Raw genomic sequence first — 27,476 nt, 5'->3', positions numbered from 1 at the left:
TGCTAGAACTCGTTTTATCACGCGGCATGTCGATTCTCGGTCCTGTGGAACCAAGGGTGTCTTCAACAGGCTTTTGAGTGATAACTAGAGACCCATAGATAGTTCTAGTCTCCAGTGCGATTCTCCCGGTGGCACATGGGAGATAGAGCTGTGCCCTGCGTGCAGAGAGCTGGGGGTGGGGAGGGCCCTGAGCCACAGTGTCGGGGCCAGCTTCTCTGGTGCGGGGCCACCTGCCCTGGGGGCTGGGAGGGAGGTGGCAGGGAAGCTCCAGGTGCTGTTGCGGGCAGGGGGTTGGGGGGGCGGCAGCCGGCACCTGAGGGGCTAGGGCTCATGAGCAGAGGCCCGGGGTCACCGAGGGCATCACAGCTCTGGGCCAAGAAGGGGCAGAAGGTGGGCTGTGGCCTCTGAGGGCAGTGAGCCTTTGACATCTCCGGGGCAGCAGAGTCCCTCACCTCCAGGTGGGACTGCTGGCTTGGGGTGACCCCCGTGACCTCAGAGAGAAGGGACTTGAGAGGCCTGGCCACCTCCCGGCAGTGTAGGCTGTAGGCCCAAACTCCTGTCTGAGCTCTGGGAGTAGTTGTCCTTTGCTCCATTTGTTCCAGAGAGAGCCTGTCTCCAGGGAAGGGTACAGGAGGGGTGATTGGACCGGCTACCCTGTCACAGGCCAGGGTAGAGTGCTGGGCCGGGCACCGTGCCGCCGGTGGATGAGGGAAGGTAAAGCGGGGGGCGGGGAGCAGAAGGGCTCACCTCATTCTCAGCCAGCGCCTGCTTGGCGAGGTAGTACTCTCGCTTCACCTTGACCTCCACGGACTCGGGAATGTCGGGTACCAGGAGGTCGAGGATCCGGCCGATGGAGAACACCACATGCTGGGGGCAGGACATAGTACGAGCGGTGGGAGGGCGCCCGCCCCTCGGTAAAACAGACGCCAGCAGTGGCCTTAATGGGGCCAGGTGTGCACACCTGCTCCCCAGGTGTGAGCTGAGCTGGAGGGGAGCAGTGCAGGAAAGGAAAGCCCTGGAGGCAGAAGCCACCGCTACGGAGACCTGCCCCAGGTCTCACGGCCTGTGGAGCCTCCCCGGACACAGCAGTGCCCAGAGCAGTTCAGTATCCACACAACCTAGGCCAGGCAGGGGTTGACAAAGTTTTCAAGACGGGGAAACGACAGTGCACAGGAGAGTGGCCCTGTGACTGGGTAGTAGCTTGGTTGCACACCTCCCCACCCCAACCCCCACCAACACACACACACACACACACACACACCCCACATGGTGGGATTAGGCAAAGCATCCTGGGGGAGGGGTGGGTGTCCTGCTAAGGCCAAGAGAGCCAGTCGGGGGAGCCAACGGGAACTAGGAAGTTGGCTAACCTCAAACACTATGACGAAGGCCAGGCGGATGGCCAGAAGATTCCAGTATGTTGGAGAATACTGCCCATCATCTTCCCTGAAAGCCTGATACCTGCAGGAGACACGGAACTCAGTGTGGGGAGCTGGGGCTGAGGGTCAGCTGAGGAGCTGGCAGGGGCCCTTCTTAGCTTCTCTACTTTTTCCTTCCCTGATCGTGTAGTTCTGGGCCCGGCTTGCCTGAGAGTGCCTGAAGGAGGGAATATTCCTAAATGGTACTAAACAGTGCCTTCGGCTTTAATTCTTGGGGTTCCGGGGTTCCAAAGGGATGGATGGGCTGGATTGTCCCATTCCCTACAGCCTGCACTGGGCCCCAGAGTGGCAAATGCCCTGTTAATGTCATGGATGTGATAATATGATGAATCTGCTTCCGCCGGTGATGTCAACCTAGTCAACACTGTGAAAACCTGCCATTCGGAGATCAGTCAGCTGTGCCCAGACACCTGTCCAGCATGGCTCTCCCTGACTAGAATAAGCTGGTGTTAAGTTTCGCTTGCTATTTCCAATTTGTCATCTTGTCATCCTTCGACAACTTCCTGTATTTCCGGTTAGATTCGGCATTCCATTTTGGCATAAACTGCCATGCTACACTCCATGGGAAGCAGTATTAGGGCCAACTTTGTAGAAAAAGAAACAATTCTTGAACATTGAAAAAAAGGTACTGAAGGAAAAATCCTCAATGCATGTAATAAACTATAAGTGGCCTAACTAGACACAACAGAAGAAAGACTGGGAACTTGGAGACGATTATATGAAATCACCCTGAATGCAACACAGAGAGTCAAAAGATTGCAAAATATATCAGTGCCCTTGGGACGTGAAGGGAGAACAGAGGTGCTCCAACATAGCAGTTCCAGAAGCGGAGAATGAATGCAAAGAAAAGTTAGAGCAGCTCTGTTTGAAAAATGAAATGGAGAGGTTTCCATGGGGCGCCTGGGTGGCTCGGTCGGTTAAGTGTCCGATCAGCTCAGGTCATGGTTTCGCGGTTCATGAGTTCGAACCCCGCATTGGGCTCTATGCTGACAGCTCGGAGCCTGGAGCCTGCTCCGGATCCTGTGTCTCCCTCTCTCTCTGTCCCTCCACAGCTCACACTTTTCTCTCTCTCAAAAATAAACATTAAAAGAAGAAAAAAAAAAAAGAAACCGAAATGTAGAGGTTTCCAGAACTAAAGAAAGAAAGACATCACCTTTCAGATCAGAAGCACATAACTGATTTCCAGTGAGAAACTTTTAAATAAACTCTACGACGGCAGAGACCTATTAGTAACACAAGTCAAGGAAAATGAGGAAAACCTTCTATGCTTACCAAAGCTTTCCACAAGAGAGTAATAGTCCCAAAGAGCTAAGGGAAGATAGCTCAATGGAGAATTGTATACCTGCTATTGGAAGGACAAAGAGATATTTTCCGATATAAAAGGCAACATACAAAACGGTTTGCCAACTACACACCATTCCTCAAAGCGCTAGTCAAGGATGTACTTCTGCAAGAATGAAAGTGAATTCGGAGGGAAGGCAAAGCGTAAGAAACCCCTGTAGCCACAGAAGCTACTAAAACATACCATATAGACATGATTAACAAATGACTAGAAATGTTTTTACTTTTTAATACTAAAACTCTGTATAACAATAATAAGATGGAGTGGTGGGTGCTAAATAGGCGATAAAGCATGTGAATTCCTTTAGTCTGATAGGAAAGTTTATATAGTTAAGAATGTATGCTAAAAATGTAAGGATAATCTCTAAAAGAATAAAAATGTACACCATCAGTTCTAAATGAGCATAAAGAAAAAAAATTCTAGTCATCCTCCAGAAAGCAAGAGAAGAAGAAAAAGGAAAAAAAAAATGCATGGAAAAAGTAAGTTAAGTATCCACTAAGAAGAGATCACAAATAAGAACTTATGCAACTAAGAACCTCACGATACATAAAGCAAGATGTGACAGAAGTACAAGAAGAAACTGATAACTCTACATTCCTGGAAATATTCTTACTTCACCTGTATCAGAATCTGATAACGCAGGGAGGTGGGGGGTGCAGAAAAAATCCAAACAAAGTCAAGAAGCCTTACCTCAGAGGTTTATAGACAGATAATACAAGATTCAAGTTCACTTGAACCAGCAAAAATCAAGTGAGCAGATCATAAAGGAAAACAACAAATGTGAGAGATTTGTATCATATGGACTCTTCAGGTTCTCCGATCACCAAGCAGTTAAACCAGAATGGTTTTTTATAAGTAGAAGAACAACAACAACAAAAACCAACCTCCACACTGGGGAACTTTTCTAAATAATTCATAGATAAGTAGGGGGATAACAACTGCAGTTAAGAGATTCAGAAGTGAAGGGACAGGTATTATCAATGAAATGAGGCTTTTAAGGGGTAGGGTCAAGTAAACTTACAGACATAAATATGTTTATTAAAATGAAAGACAGAAAAGGGCGCTTGGGTGGCTTAGTTGGTTAAGCGTCCGACTTCAGCTCAGGTCATGATCTCACGGTTCGTGGGTTCAAGCCCCGCATCAGGCTCTGTGCTGACCACTCAGGGACTGGAGCCTGCTTTGGATTCTGTGTCTCCCCTTCTCTCTGCTCCTCCCCCGCTCATGCTCAGTCTCTCTCTCTCTCTCTCTCTCTCTCTCTCAAAAATAAACATTAAAAAAATTTTTTTTAATGAAAGACTGAAAGCAAATGAGCTATGATGTCAAGTTCAGAAGATTGACTTTTTAAGAGCAAAGAAAACTATCTGGAAAGAAAATGAGATAACCACCAAAACAGAGCTTAAGCAAATCATCATAGAATACTATGAACAAGTTTGTGTCATTCCGTTTTTAAAAGCAGTTGGAATAGGGACCCCTGGGTGGCTCAGGGTTAAGTGCCAACCTCGCCTCAGGTCATGACCTTGCGGTTCATGAGTTCCAACCCCGCATCGGGCTCTGTGCTGACAGCTTAGAGCCTGGAGCCCCATTCGAATTCTGCATCTCCCTCCCCCGCTCGCGCTCTGCCTCTCTCAGAGATAATAAACATTTTAAAAAATAACAAAAATAAAATAAGTAGCTGGGATACAGTTTTCTGCAAATGAAATTGCCCAAACCGAGAAGAAACAGAGACGGGAAATAAACCTATGCCCATGAAGGAATGGCAATGGAAGTAACAGGCGCCTCCCCAGGGGCCCAGTGTTGCCTACCAAGTCCGCCTGGGTCCCCGTGTCCCCAGACGCCGGCCTGCGCTCTCGCCTCCTCCCCACCCCTCCCCCTCCCCCCTCCCCCTCCCCCGCCCCCGCCCCCGCCCCCCCGACGCTGGTCTGCGCCTCCGGGCCCCGCCCCCACCGGCTCCCCGGCCCCGCCCCCGGCCCCACCTGCAAGTGCGGTTGTGCGCGGAGGCGAAGGCGGGCGGCGCGCGCGCCAGCGTGAAGTTGACGAAGCCGCGCAGGTCGGGGGCGCGGGTCCACCGGTAGTAGGCGCGCGGCAGGAAGTCGGACGAGAAGGCCAGCAGGAAGGCCTGGGCGCGGGGCGGCTGGTCAGCGCGGGCCCGTCCGCGCGGCCCCGGCGCCCCCGCCCCGCCCCGCCCCGCCCGCGCGCTCACGTTGCTGACGACCGCCAGGTGCGCGATGCCAGCCAGGATGTGGGACCAGATGCCGATGTCCTGCGCGCGCTCGGCCACCGGGCGCCGGTGCTCGCAGACGAACTTGCGCGCGTCCAGGCGGACCTCCACCCAGTTGTTGAGCAGCGCGAAGAGCGGCGCGAGCGGACACGCGGCCACGAAGATGGTGACGAAGCCGAACTGCAGCACTGTGGGCGAGGGCCCCCGGCCCGCACTGTGTGAGCCCTGTCCGCCCGCTTAGGCCGGTGAGCAGAGCCACCCGCGCCTGCCACCAGTGGGGGCCACTGCCCGCCCGCCAGCCTTTCGCAGGCCCTCCTCTCCGGAGGCTCTGGGGACACCTGTTCCTGCTCGGCTCATCCGAGACTCAGCTGCAGAGCCCCCGCCCCCGGGAATTCTCCCCTGACTGCTCCCACAGCGCTGCAGGCCTTTCTGGCTGAGCTTGGGCCTCCCCTGGCTCTCTGAGGTCAGGGACTCTGGAACTCTCCAACCTGGGTGCTCTGACACCCTGAGGGCTCGTGCAGCGATGGAAACAAACCTTCTGATTTCAGAGCCGACTTCACCATTCACCCCTCTGGAGGTCGGGAGCTTTAGGGAATGGCTTTTGTTGTTTTTAGGTTTTTTATTTGTCAGAAATCTCAGCATCCAACCCGGGGCTCGAACTCACAAGATCAAGAGTCGCCGGTCCACAGGCTGAGCCAGCCGGGTGCAACCCCCACCCCCACCACAGGTTCCTGAAAGGGGTTCCTGGGTCTTATGTGAAATCCTGAAGGACAGCATTGGGTCCCATTTCCTGTTGTCCAGTGAAATAGGGACACATGAGGTCCATCAACCCCACTCACATGCTATGAAAAAGCATGACTCTCCAAGAACTGTCCTGCTCCCTTTTATGCAAAGAACGACGTCACCACTGTCACTCGTTTTGCTTTGGCTTCCGGAGACCTCAGAGCAATGTGTTGGGTTCAGATGCTTTAGAGTAGGAGTGTGCGGTGATGGCTTCCCCTCCCTTGTCTCTGGGTAAGACCCTGGACGGGCAGGGGACCACTACCCACAGTAGACACAGCCCCTGCCCTCCAAAAGCGCTCCACCCCACGTGGGGAATGAGCCGCAGGCATGGGCACCACCTGGCTAGGGCACAGTTGAGGGTCCAGTGAAGAGTGTGGGCGTCGCGAAGCTCTCGAGAAAATCAACTCCTCGAGCCCACCACCTCCCGCCCCCAGGGCCCGGTCTCTTGTGCACCTCTCCTCACTCCCTCCATGTGCCCTGGCCCATGCTTCCCAGGGTTGGGGGAGATTAAGGAGCACCCCACCCACTGCCCCCAGGCCCTCTTCTTAACCCCCGTGCCCAGGGCACTGTCCCTTCCCACCCTCGGCCATCCTTCTTCAAGATCTCCCCTCTCCAAACCCCACAATCTCCCTTCCGGAACCTTTGCAGGCCCAGCTCCACCAGGGACCCTCTGTCCCCACGTCCACATCATCTTTCAAGGTAGATGTACCCAGAGGAACACAGGCTGGAGCCCCTCTCGGGGTATGGCTGCCCCTCACCCCCCCCCCCGGTCCCCGGTGCCGGCCGTGGCCGCTAACATGGCTCCTACCCATTTCGAGGTACTCTTTGAACAGACCCTCACAGGGCAGAAGCTCGTAGTCGGCCTCCCAAGGTGCCTGGCCAACCGCCTCAGAAGCCCCCGCCTTCCTCTTCTTGGAGCGCAGCCGGAACTTCTGCCACGAGCCCTGTAGCTTCCTAGAGGAGGAGACATCCAGGAAAATGGCCCTTGTTCTCCCAGGCCTGGCCACGCTTGCTCTGTGGGTGAGGGGCAGCAGGGGGAGGAGGGCCTGGGCCATAGGGAGGGCAGGGGTGAAGGTCTTGTGGAACTCACTGGCTGAGAGCATCTACATCCCCCCCACCCCTCCATGGGGCAACCTCCCCCCCGACCGCCCCCACCCCCCACCCCACAGCGCCCTGGGGGACTGCAGAGAGGTTCCGAGCGCTAAGTCAAGGTCGGGAGGGGACAAAGGACACCGTGGTGCCAGTGGGGGCAAACGTGTGTGTCGCTCTATCATATTCGGGGAGGGGGGGCGGGTGTGTCTGTTGCTTTGCCACACTGTCAGGTGTCCAGCTCCTGTCCCCGCCAGGCACCGAGGTACACGCTGCCCTTGTAATCTCACATTCAGCTTCAGGGCACCAACTGCCCAGAGAAGCAAGGCCACACCCAGGGGTGTGGGGGGTGTGGATTGGTCACAGTCCCACAGCTAAGGGGAGTCAGTTAGTGGGTGAAGATCAGGTGTGCAGGGGCCGACGGGAGGGAGTCCAGGTCGGCTCCAGCCTGGGAGGGGCACCCCGTTGCCTTGAGGAGGGCCACGGTGGTGCCAGTGGGGTGGCACCGGGGAGACGGAACCCAGTCGTCCCTGGTCAGGGCACCTGAAGCCTGGGGCCTCTCGCTGCTCCCTCTGGTGCTGGCCTCGAGGCTGGGGATGCTAAAGAATGCCCCGGCCCAGCTAGAGGGCCCAGGGCCAGAGGCCTTCGTGAGCCTGCCCGGCAGGCACACACCACACGGGGGCGGGTGGCTGGGGCACACCCTCCCCCTCCCTTGCAGATGAGGCATCGAGGTCCGGCGGGGCCCGGACCCGCCTTCTCCACCTCTTCTTCCGGGCTGGGGCTGGGCCAGGGGCTGCTCTCCCAGACGCTCCCAAATCCCATGGCCCCTGGCTGCTGCCCAGGGCAGGGTGGGGGGGCTCACGGGACGAGAATCTCCTGCACGTTGTTGATGATCTGCTTGCCCACCATGATGACCAGGAGCTCCTGTGCCAGCTCGATGAGGCAGCCTCCGGCCGCACACTACGGCAGCAAGGCTTCAGGTTAGCTCTGGGAGGGACCGGCCTCATCTCCGCCACCCTTCTCTGTGCCTCGAAGGCGTCCCCTCCCACGCCGTCCCCTCCCTTTCAGACATGCCACAGCACACCCGGGACTGCAGAGACTGTCCCTCCCTCTCCTCGACCTCATGCAACCACCCCCTAGTCTCCCCCAGATCCAGCTGGCAGACTGTGCATAGAGATGATGGGGGTGCTGCCCTATAGCACCCCAGATTTCCTTTGGGGACCCACACAAAGGTGGGTTATGTGGGGCTGACCCTAACCTGTGCCTCCAGGGAGGACTCAAGATGTAGGCCCCACGAATCGGTGACCCGAGTCAAGTGAGAGTTGGGCTGGGGCTCTTACGGGGGCTCCTGAGGCGGCACAGGGGTACTGAGCTCGAGGGTGTCAGGCCAACTGCAGGGTCTCCCCCACCAGGTAAGGAGAACCTGCCTCAGCGCACGCCAGTGATGGGGAAAGCAGCTCGGCACTGGTTAGACACCTGGATCCAACCATACCTGAGCCCACGGGGCCCTGAATGTGTTCGGTACCAGAGCCAGTGGCACTCCCTGTTTTGCTTAAGCCAGTTTGAGTTGGGAACTTCTCCCACTGACAACTGAATGCTGCTTCACTGATACGGCGTGTCGTGCACAGTCGTGCCCCCAGGTCGGGGTCCCAGCTGCCTGTCCCTAGGAAGCTCCTCCCATCTCATGGAAAACGGAGGGTGTCCCTCAGAGGTGGCAACTTTGCAGTCACCTATTGGGTTGGGTCACAGCCCGAACCTGCGGGAAGGAAGGAGACCCTCTTTTTCTCAGAAAGGAGAAGCAGGTCTTTTAGGTGATGAGCTCAGCAGGAGCTATCAGACCCCCACCCGTGTCCCCTGACCCAGCTCGGAAGCTACCTGCGGACCGTCCCAGGCACACCCCTCATGCTGTCTGCACCTCTGGGCTCGGGCGTGCTTGGCCTTGCCCTGGTGAGGACCCGGATGCACGAGGACCATTTGGAGATTTCCTCCAATGTCCCAGAAGGTCCAGGACAGAGTCGCACCCAGGGGCTCATAGCAGTGACCCCTCCCTCAAATACAGGCACGCTCCCTTCTCCTGCCCCGCCCCCACCCCTCACATGCTTGCTGGGGTAACGCCCACAATTGCTTGCACCTGAGTTTTTATCTTGGGGTCCGCTTGGGGGACCCCACACTATAGCGGTGCTTCATCCTGCACCAAACCCACGTCCACCAGGTTCACGCCTGGCTCTCGCAGCAGCCTGTGCTAATGGGGTTGGGGCTGGCCGCGGGGAGAAGCCAGGGCCGCCCTGGCCACGGGCACCGGGCCCCTGAGGGAGTGCAGCCCCTGCACCCGCTCCCCCACGGTGGTTCGGGTCCTTCACCAGGGCTGGAACCCGGCTCAGGTGTGCACCGAGCCACACGGGAACAGGAGGCACGAGCAGGACCCGTGACTAGGTGTGCAAGCGGTGTGGGGTCGTGCGGGGTCGTGCGGGGCAGGAAGGCCCGAGGCCCTGGAGACTCAGGAGGCGCGCCCCAGGGTCTCCGCCTCCGTTGGCGGGTGCTGGCCTCCCCACACACTCACCTCCTCGTTGCGGACCCCAAATAAGGTGTGATAGTTGCCCGGGTATCCCACAAACCTGGAGGGGAATTGGGGCCCGGAGGCCATGAGTGAGGAGGGGCTGCTGCCCCCTCGCCCGCCTGACAGGAGGAACACCAGGTGGGCCCGAAGCCGAGTCTGCTCAGAGGCCCGAGGCCAGGACTGGCCCCGGTCCCACCCTCGGCTCCTGTGCCAACAGCCCCCTTCCCTGGGCGTCTGGACGGCGTCCCAGTGGCCACCGGGGGGAACAGGAGGGTAGAGTGGAGGGAGCGGTGCTGACCTGCCCTTGAAGAAGGCGATGTAGATGGGGGAGGAGTAGAAGTTGACAAACTGGAAGATGAACACCTTGAGGGTGAAGGCGTCCTCGAACTTGGTCTGCGTGCGGTGCATTTCTGCGGCACAGGGGGGCTCGCTCAGTCCCCCACGTGAGGCCAGCCAGGGAGGGAGGAGAAGGTCGCATTGCCGGATGTTTTAAGGAAACTCACTCAAGAATGGGGTGGAGTATGGCACTCCTAGATTTCCATTTTCAAAGTCACTTACAAACATTGCATTGGTAGAGGAGGAGCTGGGGGAAGGGAAGGGAGGTGGTACCGACGCTGAGTTACCACGGTGCGCACAGGTGGGCACAAGGGGTTGGAGCGACAGAAGAGAGCCTGGGGGCTGGGCGGTGGAGGTGTCCGGGGCTGGGGACACACAATGTTAATTGAGGGGGACACCCGTGGCTGGAAAAGGGGGACGCACGAAGCCTGCTGTTGCAGAAACACTCGGGGCAACAGAGCCCGTCCCTGCTGTCCCCACACCTGGAGCCTCTCCTTGGACACCTGCCCACTGCTGTCCCCACACCACCGTCCCCAGGTGAGTCCTCTGTCCCTCTCTTAGACCAGGCTGGTAACAGGTAAGCAGTTTGTGTGGAACGGACAGACTGGTTCATTAGCGTTTGTCCTTAGGAGATGGGGGTCAGGGAAAGGAGGAGAGAGGCTGGCAGAGAGGGGATGGAGAGAGGGGCAGGAAGGGCAGAGCAGAGGGAAGGGGCTCAGGAAAGTGGAGGGGGCTGGGTATGTGCCGGGCCCCGGGGGGGTAGCTCAGCTGTGAGGGTCTCCCCTTCTCCGCCCACGGAGGCCCCACTCAGTGCTATGTGTGAGGCCCCTGGGCAGGGTCCCACATGCCCCGTCGTTGCCTCACTCAGACAGAAGGGCCCATAGGTAGGACGGAAAGTCGAGTTCTGGCCGGCAGGGCTGGGCGGGTCCCAGGGTCAGCGCCCAGCGTCCTTGGCCACTCACCCCATCTCGTCAGGATGCGGGCCAGGGCCACGTAGATCTTGGAGAGGACGAGGATGAAGACCAGGTTCACCACCGACCCCGTGCGCGAGGCCTGAGGGGAGCTGGCGGGTCAGAGTGGCGCGCGGGAGGGGTGGTCCAGAGCCTTCCACCCCACCCAGCAGGAGCGGGCGGTGGAGGCTCACCCAGGCTGCGAGGAGGGTGTTGTTCGACCTGGACACGAGGATGGGCATGATGGCCCGGTACAGGATGATGCACACCAGGCGCATGACCACCACGGCCACCTGTGGGGCAAGGCAAGTGCGTGAGCCCCCGTGCAGCGGCCTGGCACTGCAGGGCCCTCTAGAGCTGGCTGTGGTCCCCGCCCGTCTTAGTTGGGGGGCAGAGGGGGAGGGTGGGGAGGAAGGTCATTCAGAATGGAGGGTGGGCACCACGTGGATGGCCAGAGGCCGCCGTGCGTTGCTCTGGGCACTCGATGCTACGGAGCCGTCCCTCCTGCCCCCACCCTGCGCCCTCAGCAACCGAACGTCGGGGATCGCTAATGTCTTGGAAGGGGAGGGAGAGGGAGGTGGTCCTGTCTGGAAGCCCCTCTGGCTGGAGAGCAGGGGTGGGTGGGCCCCTGTGCTGGATGCTCCCCTGTCCTGGAAGGTTTCCCGTGGACGCTTGAAGGCTGCCCCAGGCCTGCGTCCACGGGAAACCTTCCCAGAGCCCCCACCTGGCACACACCGCCTCCTACAGCCCGGACCCCCGAGCGTGGCCCCGTGTGCGGTCCCCTGTCTGGAGCCCGGGCACACAAAGGCCTTCTGGGGCCTTCGGGGAGCCGCGAGAGTCTCGTGGGGGCCAGAAGCAGCCTCGGGCTCCCAGCCTCGAGGGGAGAAGCGGTGACGAAAGGTGCCCCACAGGGCTCACGATGGGGAGGGGAGGGCAGGGTGGCAGGGGCTCCCTCACCATCATCACGACCACCGTGGAGCCGGCCAGCACGCGGCGCACGCGGCTCCTCTCCGGGAAGTAGGGCTCGTCCTCCCCGGTGACGGGGTTCAGGGCCGTCGTGGGGGCCGAGGCGGCGAACTGGGGCCGCGGCCTCTCCTGGAAGGGAGCCCGCGTTCAGCGGCGGCCCGCGCGCGTGGGGAGGAGCGGCCCCGGTCCCGGGGACCCACCTCGATGTCCTCGTAGTCCGAGCAGCCCCAGCGGTAGGCCAGCGTGGCGCTCTGGCGCTTCCAGTACTCCAGCAGCAGCACGGCCCACAGCGCCATGAACAGGCTGAAGAACACGGTGCCGCCGTGGTCGAAGAGCCGGCCGGCCTGCGGGCGCGGGCGGGCGCGGCTGTGACTCGCGTGGGACCCGTGGCCCCTTCGTCCCGCCGAGTGCTCCCTTTTGGAAGGCGACACCTCTCCTGCGCCTGCCCATCGCCCTGCTCGTGTCTCCGCGCGCAGGCCCACGGACGGGGAGGGCGTCGCCCCGGGGTGGCCCCTGATCGCCGCGATTTAGGGAATGGGACTCGGGACGTCCAACTCCCGCCTCAACGCTGCTACGGGCTGAGACTTTGGGGGACGTTGGGTTGGGGCGAGTGGATTTGGCACACGGGATGGATGTGAAGTTTTGGGGGCCAGAGGGCGGATGGTGATAGGTTGAACTGTGACGTCCCCCCGGAACCACGGATCGTAACCTCATTTGGAATGAGGGCCTTCGCGCATATAGTTAAGGTAAGGACCTCTGGGTGGGAGCACTCGGGACGGCCCCTAAGCCCCGTGACAGCTTTAGAAAAGAAGGGGAAACAGGAAAGACGGGGGCAGAGGTTGGGGGACGCAAGCCAACCAACACCGAAGACTCCTGCGGCCCCACACACTAGGAGAGGGCCATGGAGCAGATGCCCCAGAAGAAACCAAACCCTGCGGCCGCTGATCTCGGACTTGGGGCCCCCAGAGCTGTGAGAAAACAGTTCTGGTGTTTTGAGCCCCTCGGCATGATCACCTGTGCCAGCGGCCCTAGGAAGCTGATTCCGACGGGGTCCCAGGAGTATATCAAAAGTGTGTCTGGTCTGCGGGTCCATCCTGGGCACCAGGGCGCCCGGTCCAATGTGGGTGGCGTGCAGGCAAGGCCACAGGGCCGCCGTCCCCGTGGAAAAGCCCATGGGCCCAGGCGGTGCGCGGTGCTGACGTGTGGGCGGACAGGGTCCGGGACCCACGGAGCCTCCCTCCTCCCGCCTCCCACTCAGGCTGTCTGTGCCCCAAAAGTTTCGGGGTTTGTCTGCCGCGGGGAGTCTCCCAGGCGACCTTGGCTACTTATGCACAACAACACAACGCAGCTGAAGCTGGCACGGCTCCAGCTGGGGCGTCGCCACAGTGGGCCTGCCTTCAACGGTGCCAGAGCTGGTGTTACCGACAGGCGGGACCCTCTCCTCCCCCATCACCCTCGTACCTGGACCAGGGTGCAGGCACTGGAGAGCAGCCAGAAGGGGCAGTCCAGGCAGAGCGGGCACATCTCAAAGTGATCGGTGCTGCTACACAACTCCTGCCTTCCGGGCACAAGGACAGGCTGCAGGAGCCCTAGGGGAGCAGGCTCGCGCCGGCCCCAGCCCTTGCCCTCTGCCTCCCCCCAGCTGCCTTTGCCAGGCTCAGCATTTCTTTAAAAAGCAGCTTTAAGGGGCACCTGGGTGGTTCGGTCGGATAAGCATCCCACTTTGGCTCAGGTCACGATCTCACGGTTCGTGGGTCTGAGCCCCGTGTCGGGCTCTGTGCTGTCAGCACGGAGCCCCCTTTGGATCCTCGGTTCCCCTCTCTGTGCCCCTACCCCATCCCCCCTCAAAAATAAACATTAAAAAATAATAAAAAACTGCTTTAAGATATAAGCAATGCAAATTTTTAAAAATATTTTTAACGTTTATTTTTGAGACAGAGTAAGCAGAGGAGGGGCAAAGAGCGAGGGAGACACAGAATCCGAAGCAGCTCCAGGCTCCGAGCTGTCAGCACAGAGCCCGACGCGGGGCTCGAACTCATGGACGGTGAGATCGTGACCTGAGCCAAAGTTGGACGCTTAACCAACTGAGCCACCCAGGTGCTCCTATGCAATGGTAATTTTTGAGGTAACTTTTTGAAATTTTAGCTCCGTAACGAAGTAAAACCGAAGGCCGTTTATTGATAAGAAAAGCTTATACTATTACAAGAAGCGAAGGTACCAATAAAATCGATCCAGGAGCACACCGTGCACCTGTGTCGGTCCGGGAGCACACCCGTGAACCGGTCAGCCTTGCAGCCAGGCCCACGGTGTCCTCTACGACAGGAGGGCACGGTTATGCTCAGTGCTCACCTCCATCCCCAGCTCTGCACAGGGCCTGGCACCTGCGGGTCCCTGAACCACACGCCTGCCTCAGGAGACACAGGGCAAGGCTCGGGGGCTGAGAGATGACACTTACGTGGGTATGTCCGAGGACACCAGGAAACAGCCCGCCAGGAACACCAGAGTGCCCACTGCCGCTGCCGGCAGGAGCCAGCCTGTGTAGAACCCTGCAGGGCAACACTGGAGTTGGCCCTCCGGGACTGGGCGGAGGGACCCTGGGAGTCCGCCGTCGGTGCCCCGAGTGGGCCCGTATACCCAGCGCAGAGCGAAGCAGTGGGTGGGGTCTGCACAGCCACACTTGTCCCCGGGGAACCCATGCTCCGCCAGCAGAGTCAGACCTTCTGCCGGCAGCTCTGAGCAGAGCCCCCCGCTCCTGGCCTCGGCACTCGACTCCCCCAGAGCCCCAGCCCAGTGTGGCGACACCTCCCGGACACCCCTTTCCCGAGTCCAATTGGTCTCTAAGCACCATGCCTGGGATGGACGTCCCCATCGTGGGCAGCACACGGCTCACTGCACTCCACCCTGGGAGACCGATGGCGGTCCATTCTGGATGCTTCCCTCTGCCTCAGCCCACCCACTGTGGCCAGATTCCTGTTACCCCCAATCCCTCGAGGGGTCACCCCACTGTCTCCCATGGGTCTGCCTCCAGCCCCATCCTGCATGGGCAGAGGGACTTCCGTAGAAGGCCGGCCTGTCTGGAACCCAGATGAAGACCCTGTCCTCGTGCCGTCTGCGGCCCTCCAACCTGGCTTTGCTGTCCCATGGCCCCCGCTCCCCCCGGCCCCGTTGGGGTCCTCGCACACGTGCTATGCCTTGGGCTGCATGCCTGGGCCTGGTGCCCCCTTCCACCCTCCCAGCCCTCTCTGGGGCCACAGAGGCTGTGGGTGGCCTCTCCTTCTGTGTCACCCACGGCTGGTGCCTTCCATGAGAGCAGAGTCCCTGCGTGCCGCACAGCATCCCCAGCGTGGCTTGAGGCCTGAACAGATGCACGCAAGCACGACTGAAGGGCTGCCCATGCCCGGGGCTGGAGGGCTCGGGTACTGTGTTTAGGGATGAGAAAGGACTTCAGAAGTTTTGGGGCACAGAACAGTGGGGAGAGGGCCATGCTCATGGGGGTGAGCCTGTGAGGGGGCAGAGGAGCCCAGGCTGCCCAGGGAAGAGGGTCGTTCCAAAGGTGCCAGTCTGCCTGCAGGTGTTGAGAGGGTGGCTGGCCCTGGACCCTGGCCAGGCAGGGGTGACCTCAGCTGGTCGGGAGTTCCTGGAGTGGCCCGGGGCCTCGTGGGCTGCATCTGGTGGGCTGGGGACACTGGGGGCTGAGTCAGGAGGGCCCTACCTGCAGAGGGGTGTTCCTAGTCCCTTGCTGGGGTGTTAGGGCCCAGAAGAGCCACAGGAATATTACTGGGGCTGGTGGTCGCTGGGCAGGTAAGGCTGGGGATTGGGAAGGGTTTCCCCAGGAGGGGCCAGCGTGGCTCTCCTCTGGGGGGCAGGACTCACCAAGCCAGGCGAAGTAGAAGGCCACCTTCTCCCCGAAGTATCTGCGCACGTGGTCCAGAGGCTGGTACTTGTTCCACTGGCTCCAGCGAGCCCAGTACCGGTACAGAACCTGCCTTTGGGTGAGGCCTGGGGCCTGAGGGCCCTCTGGGGGTGTCCTGAACGGGCCCTGTGGACAAGAAGCTGTCGGGCGGGGAGACCCAGGCTGGCCGACCGGGCGCTGTTGTAGGTGTGGGGCTCAGGAGGGCTGCCTGAGGAAGGAAAGAGGGGTGTGGGGGGGCCAAGGGGCCAAGAAGGCCTCTGAGGAAGGGCTGTGTGCCTTGAGCCCCTCAGCCAGGGCTCCTGGGGCCTGGGACCAGGGCAGGGAAGGGTCTGGAAGACACCAGGAGGCATGTCTGGGTAGGGGCTCCTGCCACCCAGAGATGTGCAGCCCACAGCAACCTCAGGGCAAGTGGGGCCGGCTGTGCCTACGGAAAAGCAGTGCCTCCCAGAGCCGGGGAGCACTTGCGATCCCGCCCGCTGCCTTATGTACCCCTAGGCAGTGTCTGGGGAGGAGGGACAGTCCCCACGGTCACACAGCTGTGGGTACCGGCCTGCCCTAGCCCTGCAGGCCCCACCCTCTTTGTGCAGCTCTGAGGACTCGCGGTGGGTACTGCGCAGGGGGCCGGGCGGAAAACAGCTTCCCGACCTACCTGGTGGACATTTTGCCAGGACCCTGGTCAGGCCAACAGGCGCCACTCCCTGGTACCGCCCTAGTTTACCTGGCTTCGAGAGGGGCACAGGAGACCTCCCCATCTTCCCCGAGACCGAAGCTGTCCAGGGAGGGAGGGCTACTGGGCCCGTCACATGGCAAGGAGAGTGGCATCTGGCCACCAGAGCCTCAGACGGGCCCTCGTGTGGCCCTGTTGCGTGGCGAGCGTGGCCTGGGCCGCCCGTCTGACCACAGCTGCCTAGCACAGAGGGGGCCGCTGCCCCACGTGCCCGGAGGTGGACGGCAGGACCCGGCGGTCCTCCTCAACCAGGAACCCACCCTAATGCCCAGGCCAGGGCCCCACCCCACCCCATCAAGCCCCTGGTCTCACATCATGCAGGGGGAAGGCCGCGCTAAAGACACCCTCCGCCAGCAGCTGGTCGATCCCGCACAGGCCTTTCCTCTCGTGGCCATATGGGGTCTTGGCCAGGATCGCAAACAGCTAGGGGCGGTGGGAACAGTGCCGGTTACCTGTCACGTGCCAGCAGGGCAGGACCATCCCGGCCCGCTGATCCCCGGCCGAGCCCTCTGCTGACAAGCAGTGACGAGGCCTTGTGGGTCCAGCTCTTCCGCACGTGGCTGGCTCACACATACCACCGTCCCCGACGCCCCACTTTACTTTGGCCACAGTCACTGGAATCACAGGAGTCCAGTCTGGATCTGAACCCAGGCCCCAACTCAGGGTCACAGCCTCCACCCGGGTGCCCGTGTCAGGGGTGGGCACCGCCCCTGGCCCCCGGGCAGCCCACATGGCCTCCTGCTCTTTGGTGGTCAGCGGGGGACTCGCGGGGCAGGCCTGTCCTGGCGTCTTCCCCACCACAGGCCACCGGAACAGGCCTCCTGGAGGGCATCTCTCGGGGGTGCTGTGGCTGTGCCGGTGCTCTGGCCCTCGGCCCCTCCTCACCAGCCAGCAGGACCCACACCACCACCCCGCCTCCCCCGGGCCTGGTGCCTCTGGCCGTCTGCCCCGCAAGCCACAGTTGTGGCGTCCATTCAGGGTCCTGGGGGCCCCGAGGGGTGCCGAGCGGGGCCCCCGCTGTGCCGTGAGGTGGGGGGTAGCCCCGGTCACGGGACAGTCTTCCTGCGTCCACGGCTCGGCTCCCCTCTGTTCCCGGCTCGGGGCCGGGAGGTCTGAGGCCCACAGCCACACACTCACAATCTGGTGCCGCTCGGTGCTGGTAAAGAAGTTTTCTCGGTTGTCACTGCCGAGGAACCTGAGGGCGCGGGAAAAGGGCAGAACTCGAGAACCTGCGCACATGCAGGAGAGCACACACGGGCACGTGACACGGGACACACACGAGTACACATGGTGCACACGGGCGCACACGCACAGCCTCATCCCGCAGCTGGGAAGACAACCCCTAACCTGGGAGCACAATCAACTCCTGCTTTGCCTTTTCCAGTCTGGGGGCAGGAGGTCACAGCCGGGTCCCCGGACAGCACGGACGCACCCCCCGACAGCCCGTGTGGGAGCACCAGGCTCACCAAGGAGCCCCGTAGCCTTCCACGCTCCCCCTGAGACTCTAAGCAGGGGGTCAGTGGCCTCGTGGGTGGTGCCTGGTGGTGGCCTGTGCGGATGGACGATCGGCCAGGGGCCCTCCCTGGGCCCCCGGAATCCTGGGAAGCCCCAGGACTGCTGGCTTCCCCCCGAAAGGAGGCGTGCTCGGCACGGGCAGGAAGACCACCTGCGAAGCTTCGGTGCTGGTCACCGACAGGGGTCCCCACCGCCCCTGGACACTCCCCTCTTCTGTGGCTGGGGTGGCCGTGCGGCTGGGCTGTCCCGTGCATGCGGACAGCGCCTCCCGAGCCGAGACAGCGCCTCCTGTCTCTGCCTCAGAAGCAAGGAGCCTGAGCCCTGAAGACCGTGCAGAGCAGGGACCTGCCCACCCACCACAGACCAATAGCTGAGAGGGAAACGGACCTAAGCGCCCAGCGGGTTTGGGGGACGTTTGTCTCACCTTGACAGCTTGCTCACTTTGAACGGGCAGGAGTAATACTCGGGGGGCACGTCGGGCACGTCCTCCAGCAGGATGTTGGGGAGCCCCAGCCACGCCAGCAGGCCCGCCGACCAGTTGGAGGCCTGGTTGGGCAGCTCCTGGAGGGCACGGTTGCACTCCTGAGCGGATTCGGACGCAGAGGCGGGCACCACGTGTGGGGTGGGGGTGCGTGGGTTTAGAAAGTGGGCAGAGGGAGCCTGCCCGCCCTCCCCTGGCTCTGGAGCCTGCGGGGATTGACCGGGCTAGCTCCCGGCGCTCTCTGGGCCTTGGGCCATGGTGGGCAGCGGGAGCAGCCCCCAGGCATATCATCCGGAGGTCACCTGGAAAGTGCTGCCCCTCGCCCCGTGTCCCCCAGGCTGGGGCTGGCCCCCAGTGGGTGGTTTCTGGTGGGGGGGGGCTCTGGGGTCTGGGCCTGGAGGAGTCCAGGTGGCCAGTTCAGAGCCTTGGCTCCTATGCACACTCCCTACCCCCCGAGCCCGCTACCTCGACCCTCTCTGCCCACCAAGGCTTCTTGGGGCACAGTGATGGGGGTGGGAGGGACCCTCACGGACACCGAGCGGGAGCCTCCAGGGGTGTTGGTATTGGCCGTGGTATGAGGGCACCATCACGAGCGACCTTCGCTTGCGGAGGACCCCCTCCCCCCGCCCCGGGCACACCCGGGCACCTGCAGGGGCAGCTTCAGACGCAGGTCCTCGGCGTAGTAGCACAGCACGGCCCAGGGGGCCCTGAGGAGGACGTACTGCACTGCTCCGTTCTGACCCTGGACAGCACGCTGCGGAGACCAAGGGCTCCATGAGAGCCTGAGGGGCGTGTGCACCTATGCGTGTGTGTGCACGCTCGGAGTGCGTGCCCGTGTGTCCACTTACACTCCTGGGAAAGACAGATGCTTCTGGAGCCATGGTAACAAGTAAGCAGCACCGGTTTTAAGTCTGTTCCATAAATGACAACTTGCCTGTTGAATGTGCCTCCGAGAGCTGACCGGGCAGTGCCCGCCCCCATTCAGCAACCAGCCCAGCGGCCACGGAGGGACGGCACCCAGCCTGCGTCAGCCACGCCCCCTGGGACTGGCAGGACCAAACACACCCTCCCCCAAAGCCTGCCTCGTCCAGAGACTGTGGCTGACCCGCCCCACTCTCCTGACGTCAGCAGGCAATAGAGTCAGCTTTCGGTTTGCAGAGACTGAACGATGCTCTTGTCCTTTGACAGGCCTCTGGGCCTCTATGTTATGCATGCACATGTGTGCACACGTGTTTAGTGCATGGGCGTGACTGTCATATGCGTGCGCACACGTGGAGACACGTCACAGGCGCTCTTGGGGCTCTGAGAGGGGACTTGGGGCATCCCGGTCCGGTGCACACGGTCTGGGGCCTGGTTTCCAGAACCTTGCCTAGTTCAGGTGCTCTCAGCCCTCCCTGCGTCACAGCCTTTAGGGTTCCCTGAATGCCAATGGTCAGCCTCCGCCCAGGGCCCAGTGGAGCAGACACGCCCCGGGGCGGGATGGGCTCGGCGGTGCTTCGGGCGACCGGCTGGCTGTGCTGTGCGCCGGGAGCTGCCACCTAGACTGAAGACTCGGGGCACGTCAGTCACCGTGGTGGGGCAGCCGCCCACTGCTGTCCCCTGTGGCTGTCCTCCTGTGACCCCCACTACGACTGTCCTCCGGTGACCCACTAGAAGGTAAGACCACCCATTCTGGGTGAAGGTCTTGCAATCTCATGTGGCCACACCCATGAGCCAAAGCTTTCTCCAAGATAAGGGGGGGGACACCTTTCCTCCCCACTCACCAGACTGTCAGGTGGATCCAAACTCGAAGGGGAGAGGGTGTTGTTCTTGTCCCCCCACCATCCCGCTGTGGGTATGTGTGCCAACAGCTACGGCCCTCTGGAGGGGCCTCAGGGGCGGGGAAGGTCAGCAAATCCGACACGTCCTCCCACAGGAACGGAGAGGTAAGCGGGGGCACATTCACGCGGGGTTCTCTGGGCAAGGGCAGCAGCCCCGCAGCGAGTACATGGGTGCAGCTCACAAGCATGGTGTCAGGAGGGGTTACATCGAGCCCGAGTGCGTTCCATCGAGTTCAAACAAAACCAAGCTGTACTGTTTGCAACATAAAGGTAGCGCTAACATGATGAGAAACACACGAAAATGTGACGGATGTAAAATTCGGGGCTGCTTTGCTCTGGGCGGGGAGAGGGCACCTGATGGCTGAGTCCGTTCCTGGGGACGGCAGAGGGCGGGGGACACACGTGCAGCGAGCCCAGCCAGGGTTCGGGGACGAGACGACGAGAGGGTGCCCTGCCACTGCTGGAGGGGGTCTAAGTGGGGTCACCGGCACAGGCGACACAGTGAGGGAGGGGCTGCTTTAGCTGCTCAGTTCTCGAAACACACAGTCATCATCACAAGCGTGACACCGGGACACTTCGGTGGAGGTGGGTCAGGCCGGTGGGTCTGAAGGGCTCTGGCTCCCACGAGCGAGCGTGGGGCGGGACCGGGGCAGGTGCTGGGCCGGCCTGTGCTAGGTGGTCCCATAGGCACCGGGGGCTCGCACAGGGGCCGGGCTCCCAGCAGGAACTGGGCTCTTGCTTCGTCCCGGGGCTCTGGACCCCACGCCCTCGGGCTTTGTCGGGAAGGTGGTGGATCACTGAACGGATGCAGGGCCCAGAACGGACCCCAAGTACCTGGTCCACGTGCAGCCCAGCGGCGCGGAGGTTATCCAGAAAGGTCTCCCTCCAGGCACCGCGCGTGTCTGTCTCGTCCCGGCCGGCGCCACCCTGCTGCCGACCCGGCCTCAGGTCTTCCTCCCAAACGAGGACGAAGTCTGCCAGAAACCACAGGGACGGAGGCAGGGCTGGCATTCCGGCCAGGACCCCCAGGCTCCAAGTGGGAAGTGGGACCCGAGCTCTCGGACACTCGCCCTGCTCCTGGGTGTCTCCCTCCGGGCCCTCACTCTGGTCCCGCTCAGGGCTGGGAGCGCTGGGAGCACCGGCTGGTGGGACGGGCCGGAGACGGGCTGGGCCCTGCTCCTGAGATCCCTGTGTGGCTCCCACTCCCGCAGGTAAGTCCCAAACCCCCACAGGGGGCTTTAAGGACTTCACGTGTAAGCCACCACAGAATTTCCTCCCGGCCACAGAGACCGTAAAGGCTGGACACAATGTGGGAAGTCCCTGCTCTTCTGGCACCAGACAGCCACGGGTGCAGGGCTAGGGCCTCTGAGATCTGAGGGTAGGGGAGCACAGGGGTGAGCCCAGACTCACTTGGGGGTTCTCCCTAAGAGCTGTTTCTAAACTGCGGGGCGGGGCAACAGAGCCCAAGAGGCATTGCTGAGCGATGAGTGAGGTCAGGACTGGGGGCTGCGGAGGGGGGTCTGGGGCCTGAGGGGTGTCATGTGGAGAGGACAGAGAGGACAGAGCCCTTGTGGCTCCGGAGCCGCTGAGGCGCAGAGACCCCAGAGGAGGCACGGCGCTAGGGCTCCAGCGGCAGAATGGGGGCAGCGGGTGAGGGCCCTGGCTTTCCAGGTGACACTCCGGGTCCTACCCCAGGAGCCGGGACTCCACCACAGGAGTTAAGGGGCGCACCGGGGCGGGGGGGCAGAGTTGATAAAATCAGCAGAAACAGACCCGGAGACGAGCCACATGGTGGAACTCGCAGAACGGGGCGAGAGGAGGAACAGTGATGGAGGTAAAGCCGAGAAAGGAGTCCAGGACGGGCAATGGTTGGAGAGTGGAATTACGTCAAGGGAGACTTCGGATCTAAGAAAAGGAATCAAGCAGACGTTCGAGAACAGCATGCGCAGCACCTGACACAACGGAAGACGGCTCTGGCAGACTGAAGGACAGACCGGTCCTTCAGCAAGAACAGAAAACATCCCAACTGAACTCGGAGTAAAAAGAACGGAAAGAATGGAACATGGTACCTGAAGGGTGGGGTCCCGGTCAAGAGGCCCAATGCGCTGCAAGCCGAGGACCAGGAGAGGGTAGGAGAGCGGCAGTCCTTGAAGAAAAACGGTCAAGAATCTCCAGAGCTGATGAAAGAACTGACTCCAAAGTGATTCCCAAACAGGATCAAGCAGCTACACTTAGGAAAATCAAGATACAGCGCACCCTCTGCTGTAACTAAAGACAAAGATGAATCTTCCAAGCAGCAAGAGTAAAGAGAACACACTGTTTTTCAGGGGGACAAGAGTGATATATACACTTGATCTCTCAACAGGAACAAAGAGACAACGGGATGGCATCTTTGACGTGCTGAGGGACAGATGCCACACGCCAGAATTCCTGATCCAGCGGAAATGTCCTTCAGAAACGAAGGCTCACGAAAACGTTCTGCAACAGCACAAATCAGAGACTTAGTTCCGGCACACCTGCTCTAAATTACTGAAGGAAATTCTTCCGTCTGCACAAGATCATCTTGGACGGAAGTGCTGATGTGCAAGGAGGGAACCCAAATGGAAACACACAGGAAAATATGAGAGCGCAACTGTCTCTATGTAGAGACGACACCATCTTGTATACAGGAAATCCAAAGTCCCAAACTATTAGAACTAATAACAGGTTTGGCAAAGCTCCAGGATGCAAGATCAACATATGGAAATCAACCGGGTTTCAATACACTAGCAATAAACCAGCTAAGAATGAAATGAGGAAAACCACTTCCGTGTAGAACGGCACCAAACACAAAATACTTACAAACACATGTAACAAACGATGTGCAAGATTTAGACATTGAAAGCCACCAAATATGGTTGAAACAAATTAAAGAGCAGATAAATGCAAAGACATTCCATGTGCATGAATCAGAAGATTAATATTACCATGATGGCAGCACTCCCAAAGTTAATCTACAGAGTCAACACAATCCTTATCAAAATCCTAGCTGGCTTATTATTAATGGTTTCTTTTTTTGCAGAAATTGACAAGATTAAAATTTATTTGGAAATAAGAGGAGACCCCGAATGAACAAAACGCTGTTGAAAAAGAAGAACAAAGCTGTCGGGCTCACGCTTTTTGACTTCAAAACTGTCTATGAAGCTAGAATAACCAAGACAGCGTGGTACCAGTATATGGACAGACATATAGATGAATGGGTATATTTGAGATTCTGAAAAACCCACATATTTATGGTCAATCCATTTTTTACAAAGGGGACGTTACAATTCAATAGGAAAAAAAGTGTTTTCCGCAAATGGTGCTGGGACAAGTGGATACCTAGATTGAAAAGAATGATTTGGTCCCTTACCTCACACCATATACAAAGTGCAGTTAAGATAACCAGAGAAAGATGGTGGACCTAAGTATAAGAACCAAAACGATAGAGCCCTGATGAGGAAACAGCGGTACATCTTCATGACCTGGTGTAGGTGACGATGTCTCAGACATGACACCAAAAGCATAGCGATAAGAGAGAATACTGATAAATTGGACTTCATCAAAATTAAAAACACATATGCTTCAGAAGCATCACCAGGAAAGTGAAAAATACCCCACAGAATGGGAGAAAATATTAGGAATCATATATCTGGCAAGGGAGAACTTTTCTAACTCAACATTAAAGAGACAAATAGCCCAATTTAAAAATGGGCAATGGTTTTGAATAGACATTTTTCTAAAGAAGGCGTATACACGGCCAATAAGGCCCTGAAGTGATGCTCAATATCATTCAGCCCTTAGGGACTTTCCAGTCAAAACAACGAGATAGATGCCATTTCATCCTCACCAGGGCAGTCGGCACACAGACAGACAACAGGCAGGTTAGGATGGACGTCGCGCAACGGCTGTGCTTTGTAAGGTGGTAGCTACTCTGGAAAATAGTTTGGTGGTTTCTCAAAAATGTTCCACTTTGAAGCGCCTGGGTGGCTCAGTCGGTTGAGCGTCCGACTTCAGCTCAGGTCACGATCTCGCGGTTCGTGGGTTCGAGCCCCGCGTCGGGCCCTGTGCTGACGGCTCAGAGCCCAGAGCCTACTTCCGATTCCGCGTCCCCCTCTCTCTCTGCCCCTTCCCCTGCTCGTGCATGTGCTCTCTCTCTCTAATTTATAAACACTAAAAAAAAGTTTAATGTTGAGTTACTATCTGACCTTGTGATTCTGCTCAAGTGTCCATGGCCAAGAAAATCAAGCACATCCACGTGAAACCCTGTGCACGAATGGCCACTGTTGCTGCGGTCCTCACAAAAGCCACAAAGGGGGAACAAGCAAAACACCTGTCATCGATTCTTTCAGGGATACACATAGAAGTCGGATTGCTGGATTATATGGTATTTCTTTTTTTCTTTCAATTTTTTTTAAAAGTCTATCTATTTCTTTTGAGGGAGGGAGAGAGAAGAGAGAGAATGAGCGGGGGAGGGGCAGAGCGAGAGGGAGGGAGAGAATCCCAAGCAGGCTCCGCACCGTCAGCACAGAGCCCGACGCGGGGCTCCATCCCACCAGCTGTGAGATCACGACCTGAGCTGAAACCAAGAGTCAGATGCTCAACCCGCTGAGTCTCCAGCTGTGCACAGGGTTCCAATCTCCTCACATCCTTGCCGATGCTGGTTATTTTCTGTTTTATTATTTTTAATAATAGCTGTCCTGGTGGGTGTCTACTTTCTGGGCCGCAGGGAGAGCGAGGTGGCAGCAGGGAGCCCAGGCAGGGGGTGGTCGGCACTCTGGGCTCAGGGCAGATGGTACCGCGGGGGCGGGGGGTGAGGATAAGTGGAGCTTAATGGACTTTGAGGTTAGAAAAGGTGTGGGCTACGAGACAGTCTGCGTCTGTCTTGAGGCCAGAGCAGGAGAGAGGCGGGCCGCCCCCCCCCGGCCCTCCAGAGCCTCTCAGCCCGCCCCCCTTCAGGGAGGACTCCCCCCACTTCCCTACCATCTCCCTGGCTGTGCTCTGCTCGCCACGAGGCCCTCCCCACACCCCCAGCACGGCGGCTGGCACCGAGTCGGCTCAGGAGATAGTGCCGGGTGAGGGAGCGGCGGCCTGGTTGCTGAGGACGGTGACCTGCCACCACCCGTGGGCATCCCGTCTGCGTCCCCACCCCCAGGACCAACACGGGAACAGCTGGCAGACACTGGGAGGGGCTCACCTACTCGGGGCTTGGAGGGGCTCCCCACCCTGCCGGCGGCCTCCCGGTGTCCACTCGGCTGGAAGGAAAGGAAGACAGATGGCGGCATCTGACAACTGCTGGCACTTCGCCCCCCCCACCCCACCCCGCACCCTCCTCCTCCGGGACACAGGAGGACGAGCGAGAACGCAGCCACCGAGTGTGGGCAGAGTGTGGACAGGCGCTGGCATGTCCGGCGGGGGAGGCCGGCCCCACGTCCCCTCCAGCCTCCCGCAGACCACACGGGCCTCCAAGCACCTGGCTGGGCTGTGGGCAACGGTCAGGCTTGTAGGTGACCTGGGCACGACCCAGGGGTGCCCGCGACCGAGGGCCTCCGGGGGCTGGAAGTGCTCTGTGCACCGCCCAGAGGCAGTCATGGCACCCAGAGAGTGGAATCAGCTTGGGTTTCTCGAAGTTGCCAGGGACCAGAGCCCTTGGTAAGAGGCACCTACACTCACTAGCCCCAGGAGACCCCAATCATCGACCTTGACTAACGCAAGCTTAACCTTAGCCTGGGATCCAGCAGAACGTAACCTTCGCTGACGCTGAACCCTGCGCTAACAGCAATGCTGACCTGAGCTGAATTCTACAGCGCGTCTGCCCTCGGGCTGCTGTGGCTCCTCCAGGGTCACTTCTGGGTTCTGACCATCCTCGCGTGCAGACGTGCTGCCACACGCACCCACAAGCCACTCCCTCCCCCCGCCCCCCACCCCGGCCCCCCGCCAGAGCGAGCACTGATAACCTTCGATGTGCCCAGTCTACGTTTTTAGGTGACGAAACAGCGTGGACACAGCTGCCGTCCTCGACCCTGCCGTGGGGCAAGGGCTGTCGGGAGCGTGCCTGCTTCCGGGCTGCTCCCCAACGCTGCGTGTACATCCGAGCGGACGGGGCGCACTCCACGGCATTTTCAGTAGCGTCTCTGGTTTACCTGCAGGATGCCCGATGCTTCCCTCTCGCTGTCCTTCCCGCTGCTGAGTCCCCGCCCAGTCCAGCCCGAGCCCAGCCTGTCCCCCGGGTCGTCTGCACATCCCCGAGGACCGGTGACCTGGGCGGTGACCTGACCACGAGCACTGGGGCAGCTCGAGGGCGCAGGAGGTCCGGGCGTCGAGGTGGGCTGTGGGTGCCACGTCTGCCCACAGGCTCGGGGCTCCGGCTGTAGCCACTGTCCTCAGGGTCCTTGAGTCCAACCAGGGGCTGGGGGCTCAGGCCCAGGCAGGGAGAGACCTCCTAAATCTACAGCAGACCGCGGGCCTGGGTCCCAGGGAGGGGACGCAGGACGCTGCCTCTCGAGGTTTACCTCTGAGGTGGGGGCTGTGCTCCCGTAAGTGTGGCCCTTCTCGGCCTCGGGGGCCACGTCAATCAGGACGGTACTGTCCTCCTCCGGGGACTGTCTCCGCAGCATCCCACTCCTGCACCTCACAGCACCGGGTGGGGATGGGACAGAGCGGGCACATGAGGCTCGGTTCCCATACCACTGCACGGCCCATGTGAACCCACTTCACAGGCAAGGGCACAGGCTGGGGCAGGAGCCAGGGCCGGCGCCAGGCTGCACTGTCCCTCCTGAGACCACAGGCAGGTTCCCCAGGGGCCGACCAGGGAGGAGGAGGGAGGGGGCAGGGGCCTGGCCCAGCAGCTGTCCGTCTGTGCACCTGTCCAGCGTGTGCCTCCCTCCCTCCCAGCAATGCCCGGGGTGGTGGGGGCCGGAGGAGGCCCTGTGGGGTGGGCTCAGCTCTGCTCCCCAGCAGGAGGAGTGGGTGATACCCTTTAATAGGCTCGAGGCCTCAGCTCCTCCCAGTGGCGGGGGGGTGGGGGGAGGGTCCTGGACCCGTTGGGGAGGCTGGCCCGGCCACGCTGACCCTGTGTGTTCCCCATCTGGCCTCAGGAGCCCTCCGTGGGGAGGACAGATGCCACTCTCCCAGTTGACAGGTTGGCAAAGAGCAAGAGGAACCCTGTGGCCCAGAAGGGGTGGTTCTGAGTGGGGCCAGTCATCTGCCCCAGCGCGGGTGAGGCACCGACGGCCACCACCAGGCCCGTGGAGGCGGGGAGGGCTGAGGTGGAGAAGCCGCGGGGGGCTTTGGGGAGAGCTCGTCTGGGCCACATAACCTGGGGG

At 60.2% G+C, this 27,476-nt stretch overlaps 1 protein-coding gene across 1 annotated transcript; it reads right to left on the bottom strand.

Moving 5' to 3' along the window:
* Positions 1 to 3: 3 nt before the first annotated feature.
* Positions 4 to 26,780, bottom strand: ANO7 (anoctamin 7). Its single transcript, XM_042995926.1, has 24 exons — positions 26,664 to 26,780; positions 25,349 to 25,406; positions 24,757 to 24,759; positions 20,968 to 21,107; positions 18,960 to 19,067; positions 18,257 to 18,393; positions 17,455 to 17,512; positions 16,630 to 16,740; positions 15,551 to 15,716; positions 14,133 to 14,223; positions 13,139 to 13,235; positions 11,878 to 12,021; positions 11,669 to 11,806; positions 10,906 to 11,004; positions 10,724 to 10,814; positions 9,724 to 9,835; positions 9,429 to 9,483; positions 7,731 to 7,828; positions 6,588 to 6,733; positions 4,979 to 5,184; positions 4,752 to 4,894; positions 1,368 to 1,458; positions 748 to 867; positions 4 to 609 (listed from the first exon to the last, which is right to left on the bottom strand). The coding sequence occupies exons 1-24, from the start codon at positions 26,766 to 26,768 to the stop codon at positions 493 to 495; spliced, it is 2,634 nt and encodes an 877-aa protein (XP_042851860.1). The 5' UTR covers positions 26,769 to 26,780; the 3' UTR covers positions 4 to 492.
* Positions 26,781 to 27,476: the final 696 nt, after the last annotated feature.

Source organism: Panthera tigris, chromosome C1, assembly GCF_018350195.1.
Source record: "Panthera tigris isolate Pti1 chromosome C1, P.tigris_Pti1_mat1.1, whole genome shotgun sequence".
Lineage (NCBI taxonomy): Eukaryota > Metazoa > Chordata > Mammalia > Carnivora > Felidae > Panthera > Panthera tigris.
The sequence above is the reverse complement of the archived record's forward strand: the minus strand, read 5'-3'. Positions and strand labels throughout refer to the sequence as shown.

What these genes read in the sequence shown, in the direction of transcription:
- ANO7 (XM_042995926.1), bottom strand. Translation starts at nt 26,768, where the DNA reads ATGCTGCGGAGACAGTCCCCGGAGGAGGACAGTACCGTCCTGATTGAC. An exon ending in GCACCGAGCGGCACCAGATT is followed by an intron (nt 16,741 to 17,454) that starts GTGAGTGTGTGG and finishes CACCGCCCCTAG; the next exon opens with CTGTTTGCGATCCTGGCCAA. An exon ending in CCGCATCCTGACGAGATGGG is followed by an intron (nt 9,836 to 10,723) that starts GTGAGTGGCCAA and finishes CCTGTGCCGCAG; the next exon opens with AAATGCACCGCACGCAGACC.